The sequence below is a fragment of the Brachycentrus maculatus genome, unplaced genomic scaffold, assembly GCF_059751285.1.
Source record: "Brachycentrus maculatus isolate JH-2025_06_01 unplaced genomic scaffold, ASM5975128v1 h1tg000218l, whole genome shotgun sequence".
In the NCBI taxonomy this organism is placed as follows: domain Eukaryota; kingdom Metazoa; phylum Arthropoda; class Insecta; order Trichoptera; family Brachycentridae; genus Brachycentrus; species Brachycentrus maculatus.
In genome coordinates, this window is record NW_028280969.1 from 444,982 (window position 1) to 452,795 (window position 7,814).

Sequence of the window (7,814 nt, forward strand, 5' to 3'; positions counted from 1 at the left end):
TTTAGCTGATATGCTGAAAATAGTTAAAAGCATAATCGCTGCCTTTACACGATGCAGTGTGCTATGGACCATTGGGTAGGAATAGGAGGTTAATATAATTTTAGAGCGCCCATTTCATAATCGAATGTTCATTAGATGCACATACAATCAGTTTTTTATATTTGATAAAAACCTTGACAATATTCTTCAACCCTTATCCGCACTCAATGGTGCATAGGGCACTTCACAGTATTGACGCAGTGTTATCTTGATTATTACTTACGTGAAGACAAGGTTACTCTTGTGTTTCAGAGATCAGTCCAGGGTAATATCAAATAAATATTACAGTGTAAAAAATCACTTTTATTTTTATTTTCACCCCCTGGGAATCGAAACCGGGACCTCTAGCACGGTAATTAAACACGCAAACCATTCCACCACGGAGGCAGACTATATTCACAAATCCTGTTTTTATTTCATTCATAATATGTATAACATCGAATGGTAGAGACACGATGCCGAATTTTTGGTTAGGGCGAGGTCGAACAAGAGAGCTTTCGTGGCGCCAAAGTGCTCAACTTGCTCAACATTGAAGGTGTTGCAAAAACTTGAATATGAAGGAGAGATTTCTCTCTGCTTAAACGAATTAAAACTCCCGAATGTTCAAATCTTAAAACTGGGTAGGGTTTATTCTCTCCCCTCCGTCGGACAAGAATTTTGAATGAGTCCCAAACGTCCTAAGAAAATTTAGAAAAGTGGGCCAAAGCAATTCTGAAAAACTGTGGAAAAAATTGTGCATGAAACTTTCCCCCCTTCTCCACAGCTTGAGGGCCAAAGAGGTCAGCACTATCGATACATTCTTAGCGTTAGAACTCAGATTTAAAACTCCGACAGATTTAATGGTTAAAATAAAACGCTCATCAACAATACAACATTGAAATTTATTGCGCACTCGTAGCTTCAGTTGTTGGCAAAGAATAAAGATCATCATCGCTATCCTCGTCTTTCGCCCCAGCAAGGTTACTGAAATGATTTCTTGCCAGCAAGTGTTTACTCCGAACCATATTGACAAGATCCGAATCGTATACTTCCTCTGGATTTTCCAACTTTAGGTGTGATTTCACTTCCTTGGTAGTCAGCAAGATACAGTTCCACGGCGCCCAATCCTTGCGAATCTTCCATCTGCACAGACGCAGGTCACTTATATCCGTCACTTCACTGATCGCCGACCGAGAATGCCAGATCTTCTCGACGATGTAAAAAATATCGTTGTCTTGCAGAATAAACGCGAGAGATGTCCAGCATCTGTTTCGACGTTCTTCTCTCCTTATAGCTCTCAGTATGTAGGTGTACTGCATCATCTCTATGCACGTGTTATCGGCTGAATTACCCCAGGCGCACGAGGTGCAAACTTCCATGTCCGTTGTTCGAGAATGCAATGGAAAATCTTTGTACGTTTTGACCTGGTTGCATTCCTTACAACGATACAATCTTTCGTCTTTCATTGTGTTTTGTTTCTTGATCTCGATTCTCCTCATGCTTCCCTTATTAAACTCGGGCAGATGTATAAACTTAAAAACCATCGATTGGATTCGTTTTCTCAGGACTTCGAGGTCTTTGTTTGAGACGTTTCTCACAATCAGATCGCATTCTCTGTCGATTAAAGATGTCAGCTGTTCGGCAAGAGGAGAAAGGTATTCCTTCAGTGTTATTTTGAAGTTAACCAAAAGCTCCATTCTTTCTTCAAATTTGATGTCGCTTTTGCAGAAGGAATAGTAAAGGTCTTTCAAGTAACGCGCGTGTTGAGCTTCCAACGTATCCATGGACACATGTATTCCTTTGATTGTTTTCCATTTTACTGGACTGGACATGGAGTCGAGTAGTCTTTTTTCTCTTAAAATTCTATTGTCTTTTTTTAGTTCCGTGCGGAATTTTTCGATCGAACGAAGCATTTCGATTTCTTTATCAAGTAACAAGCAAAACTCGGCTATTTTCGGACCTTTCGTGTGAAGCTTCGATATACGCGTTATTTCTGAGTTTCTCCATCTATCCACCTACAACAAAATGCACAATAATTGTACCTATTAGAATTTAAAGGACACGTTATAGTATTTAAATATAATATCTTCGCTTTTACCATAGCATAAAGTTGATCGAAGTCTTCTCTTGTTCTAGGAAAGGTTTTCTTAACAATTTCTTGGCGCAATCTGAGTTCGGTAGCTCTTGCATCATTCAGTTCTTCATTTTTGAGGTCTTCTATTCTCTGTCTGAAAATACAAACACAAACATGAAAACCTTTGCAATAATCGATAAACATCAGAGGTAGGATAAAATATGAAATATGGAGCAGAGACAGCAGTAGTTGCGTATTCACTTATATATTTATTCAATTTATGAGTAATCATCATTGTTATATACTTTCTACTTTATTATTATTTGATAATCTAAATTGAACCCACTTGCATCGCTTGAGCCAATCCTCCACAGCCTTTCTGTATCGATAAGCCCTCCAGGCTCGCTGAATGATAGTTGCTCTCAAGTTGGGGTTGATTCGAGCCATCATTTCAGCGTACGTCTCATAAGGCTTGGGGGCTATTATGACGTCATCTACACAAGGGATGTACACTCCTTGGAAGGACATTTGAGTGCCGCGGTGGAGTGTAGTGTCCTAGTAAGTTAAAATGTTTTTTTGAGATAAATAAATTAATAATAAATAAATCAAACTGTTTTAAATTGGTCAGATGGGGAGTAACGAACATTGTGGTAGGTTTAGCCCTTTGAATATAATATGTTCTTGTTTCTGTTTCGTTTCTTTAAGCAGATTGGTCTTATCAATATAAAATTACAACCAAACCAACAATCCTTTTATTGTAATTTATGCTTAGTTCCATAAATGAACATGCAGTTTATTTTAAATCAGTCTTCTTTTCGAAAGACTTCTAAGACTCATAAAATAACACAAAGCAATTAAAAATACACTATTTATTCAATTTGCTATCACCTTATAAAATTTGGAGTGGAGCATTGATTTACGTCAGAGCCTTAATACATTTATTTGATTTTAATAAAAAAAATTGGCTTGGTAAATACCACTACTTGTAAAATTTAAATCAAATAAATATGTAGTTTACTTTCAACTAGGCTGCTTATTTTAGAAAGATTTTTAGCTTCTTACAATATAATAAAGTAGTAAAAAATAAATTTTCTAATTTGCCATCACCCTAGAAATTTTGGAGTAAAATATATGTAGATTGACGTTAGAATTTAAATAAATTTATTTGGCCAGCCTATGACGGTCGAAAGCCCTGAAAATGCCCAGACTTCCATATTCTTTTTCATCTATATTGAGATGTCAAAAATAATATGAAATTTATTTGATTTTGATTAAAATTTTTACACAGCAAATACCACAAATAGTAAAATTTTAATTAAAATGTATAGATATTACCATAAAGTAACCGCCGAATCAATTGATGTAATTTAATTTATTTGATTAAAATACAATGTAATTTTTACATTGTATTTTCAGCTCAGGTATCGATATAGATATGTTGCTCACTCCTTTGAAGAACGTCATAAATCAAAAATTGACAATTTTCAGTTGTACGTGTTTTCGGTATGCCCAGAAAATGTACTATATCCCAGAAAAAGCGGCATATTTTTAACTTAATATTTACCCGCTACAGTGCAGAAAGCGTTGTTTTTGCATTTTGAAGAAAAGGTATTGTTAAATTATTTTTTTTAATATACAAAATATTTATCAAATGGAGAAAAAATCTTCAGGTTTTACCTAAAAAGATCCGTTGCACAGTAAAAAGTTCAACAAGTGGCTCGATATGTTTTTTTATAACATTGTATTATATTTTTAAACTTTAAAAACGATCTCCTGAAAAATCAATTTTTTTGATTTATGACGTTCTTGAAAGGAGTGAGCGATGTATGAGTGTATCTTCACAAATAATTAAACATCATAAAATTGGTCATTGACCTGTTATAACGGCACCATACAAATGTATTATTATAACCATCAATTTACCTTACAAGCTTAGGTAGGTACATTGAAAGAAACAATGCATACTATATACTTATGTATATTAAGGATAACCACATTACCACAGCCTTTGTTTTCACAGAAACTGTCTGAGTATCCCGATTGTTGGTTTGATCCCACGGGACCCTATTCGGCCGTTGAGGAGTCTGGGAAAATGCGTGATGATACTCCATTCCTGCAAATTTAAAGAAAAAACCACAAAATAAAATTCAAAAGTCAAAGAACGTAAAAACATATGTAAATGTGGACCAATTATTTTTTTTAAAATTGAAAATCTCATGTTAGAATAATAATAATAAATCTCTCTCCCAATCGTCATCCGTACCCGATGGTGCATAGGGTACTGCATCGTATAAACGCATTGTTATATTGATCGTTAACACATGAAAGAAAGGTGATCAGTCCTCTGCTTCAGGTAGGTATCAGTCCAGATAAATATCAGGTAGGTATTGAATAAATATCAGATAGTAAATTAAATACAATTTTATAAATATGCATTTTTATGTACATATTTTAAAGACATCCAATTATACAATACTATTATATTTCAACACATTTAGATTTGTATTTTTTGGTTGTTTAGTACACGATTTTAAAAATGTGAAAAAATTAAAGGAAAATCGATATGGTCTTTACAGTTCTCAACTCCTAGAAAAAAATAAAATATGTACATGAAAATCATTTTTTTTGTAAAGCTTTTTTAATGGATAGCGCTTAAAAAACTAAATTTTTAAAATGTAACTATATCTTATTAATAAAGTTGTATATCCCGTTTCTTACAATTCACAAAATCTTTAGGTAGACGGGCAGCTTTCAATCTAACAAAATCCCATTTTGTAAATTTTGAACAAGGACTTCAAACAAACTTTATTAGCTTTGGAAATACGCAGTCTTCCATACTCTCATTTTAATAACTTCTTTATACATACACGCACATAAAATACTCGTATATGTGTTGAGATATCGATAAAAATCATCATGAATAAAGTTCGTTTTTATATTATATGTATGTGTATAGTTACCAAAGATAAATTAAGAGGCACACATGTGTGTTATGTATAAATATTAAATTCACAATTATTTATTCGCCTAAATTAGTTAAAGCGAATAAATGAACAGTTATTGATTTAATTAAATTTAAAAAAATAGTTGAATGTAATATTTGTAAATATTTTTAATTAGAAAGATAGATTTTAACAAAATAAAGAGCAAAAAAGAAATAAGAAAATAGTGTTAAATCAATAGTAATACCGTAGAACGGGGCTACTTGAACTTTGATGTGTTACTTGAGCCCAGTACAAAAAAATATTTAGATCGTGGTATCGATCGAAGAATCGTGACAATAAGTGTCACCTGTCAGGGAAACGATGAATCATGTCGATACGTTCATTATTGTAGACCACATACAGATTTAATTTTTATTTGTACTGGGCTCAAGTAACACATTAAAGTTCAAGTAGTCCCGTTCTACGGTATTCTCTTTTAAAGTTTGATAAGACTAATAAGTTAGTATGCTTTGGGAAGGATCTGGTAGAATTGGTAAGTTACCTGTAACATTGTTCCGGTATCCCCCTAAATACGGTTTGATCATTTTCGCATCAATGACTTCAACATTGATGTTCACGAAACTATTCTCCCCCCTAGGAATGGTTACGGACAGAACGTCCGTCACTGGAGCGGCATCCTTGTACAGCAGGTTGAACTTCAGCTTAGTTCCGTCGTTTGTGAACAGTTTTATCTCCAAGTTGCCGAAATTATCCATCTCTAGAGTCGACAGCGGTACGTCTTCCTCCAGCCTCATGCGATTGTTGATCATGACCAACTTGGTGCCTTCTATCAGGAACGTTGAGCAGATGTCTTCTCTAACAGCGTTCAAGGTAGTTTCGCTCGGAAAAGCTTTGGTGAACGTATGGTATTGCCTGACGACATTGAATTTGCACGTGAGTATCGGCGGGATGACCTTTTTCTTAGGTTCTTTTTGAAAAGTGACGGATATGGCGTCGTTGAATTTTTCTTTTACGATATCAACGTCGACGTAAGCTCCATCTTTAGTGACCAGCTCGACATTTTGAGGTTTTTCACCTTCCAAATCCAGAATCCGAAATTCGTCCGGAACTGGCGTCCCGTCCTTGGTGACTTCGATATTATCCGCCGACATTTTGAGGAGTTTTCCTAACTTTTCCTTTACTTCGAGTACGGTGAAGGAGTCCTTGAACGATCTTGAGAAATAGTCATCTCCCTGGTTTGACACTTGGAAAGTAATTTGCACCCTCTTTCCATCCAATGACACACTATCAATTGTTTCGATTTCATTCGAATTTATATTAGGTTGAGTAGGTTCCGAGTGTTGCCGAATAAATTTACTATCGCGTCGAAACATTATGCTGGAGTTATATAAAACTTTAAAAGATTTTCCGTATATGTAACGCTATAATATTCTTACAAATTAACATACAAATATCGATTAAATAAAGCATTTTCTTTTTTGTTGAGGAGGGTGGAGTTTCCATAGAAACTAATTTGTGTTTTTCACTCGCGCACGATTTCTAAAGTGTTATCTTTTAGACATGGGGATATCGAATCAATGAATGATGAACTAACGACTTGTTTCGTTACTAAATTCGGTTTTTGGATTCGATTATTCAAAGCTAATCATTGCAAAAATTTGGTTGTGAATAGCGTATTTCTAACTCAAATTTTACAATTTCTATTAAAATTTTTAGTTAGAAAGAAATGCAAGTCGATAAAAAGTATGTATGTATCGGATATTTTGATTGATTTTCATTGTATTTTCCTTGAACCCAGGTAACATTTTACGTAATTGAATTTTTTCTTGAAACACCGTTTTTGTATTGAAAAAATAGTTAATTTTTCAAAAAAACTGTATGTTTTTGAAAAGAAAAGAGTTATTGAATGGTAAGGAGTGACAACAAATTTATGTATTTTTATCAAAATATATTTAAAAAAAAGACAAATTCAAGGTCCAGAAGGACGTCCAGCCCTCAGCGCGGCCAAACGCATTATAATTTTAGCGTTCGAGATTTCGGCCTTATTGATTGAAAAAGTTAACTGAAATAATTCACGGCAAGGGTAGACTTCCATGAACTTAAGTCAAAGGGCATTTGTGCACTACACGGAATTTTACCGTCCGGCACTTCAGTTAGCATGATAAAACGGATGATTGGCTTGGATTGGCTTGTGCTTTTGTCATTCTTTCTTCGGATCGGTGTGCTCGATTGGTGCGTGATCACGGTGAGCGTAAATTCGATCGCGCTAAACTGTCGTAGTCGCTTTTATTTTTCAAAACCGGACTGCCGGACGGTGAAATTCCGTGTAGTGCACAAGCGCTGAAAAGGTGATAAAATATCTACCAATCTTTAATATATCTCAAATTAACATTTCATGCCAGAAATGCGTTAGGCATTTTCAGTTGCAGCACGAATAAACAATACCTACTTTAAACATTCATTGCTAAAGTATTCGGCATTATTTCAATCGCCGGAACATTTTAGCAGAGTTGAAAAACTTCGGAAATATTTCAGTATACCAGAAAATTACCGGGAATCTTTCCTCCTGCACAAGAAATATGCAGGTGAGTGCATAGACTCGGTACATATTTGAAGTTCCGCAGCGAATCAAATTTGTCTGTTTGTTCGGTGTTCGACAGCAGAAATGTTTAAAGATAACCGAAAGTTTGGGAGTTATGGCAGATTACAGGATTAGTGTAGCTGGTTCTGACACCACCGCATAGATGGCAGTAGGTACTGTCGGCCCAGAACTTCCC

At 35.0% G+C, this 7,814-nt stretch overlaps 1 protein-coding gene across 1 annotated transcript; it reads right to left on the bottom strand.

The window, feature by feature from the left end:
* Nucleotides 1–901: 901 nt before the first annotated feature.
* Nucleotides 902–6,518, bottom strand: LOC148306945 (IQ motif and ubiquitin-like domain-containing protein). Its single transcript, XM_088264174.1, has 5 exons — nucleotides 5,579–6,518; nucleotides 4,093–4,205; nucleotides 2,439–2,647; nucleotides 2,117–2,246; nucleotides 902–2,033 (listed from the first exon to the last, which is right to left on the bottom strand). The coding sequence occupies exons 1-5, from the start codon at nucleotides 6,408–6,410 to the stop codon at nucleotides 921–923; spliced, it is 2,397 nt and encodes a 798-aa protein (XP_088120300.1). The 5' UTR covers nucleotides 6,411–6,518; the 3' UTR covers nucleotides 902–920.
* Between the last annotated feature and the right edge of the window lie 1,296 nt (nucleotides 6,519–7,814).

Bases quoted from the DNA above. Each gene is read 5' to 3' on its own strand.
- LOC148306945 (XM_088264174.1), bottom strand. From the start codon at position 6,410: ATGTTTCGACGCGATAGTAAATTTATTCGGCAACACTCGGAACCTACT. The intron at 4,206-5,578 runs GTAACTTACCAA...TTAAATTTGCAG, and splicing joins ATACCGGAACAATGTTACAG to GAATGGAGTATCATCACGCA. The intron at 2,247-2,438 runs GTGGGTTCAATT...TTGTATTTTCAG, and splicing joins GATTGGCTCAAGCGATGCAA to ACAGAGAATAGAAGACCTCA.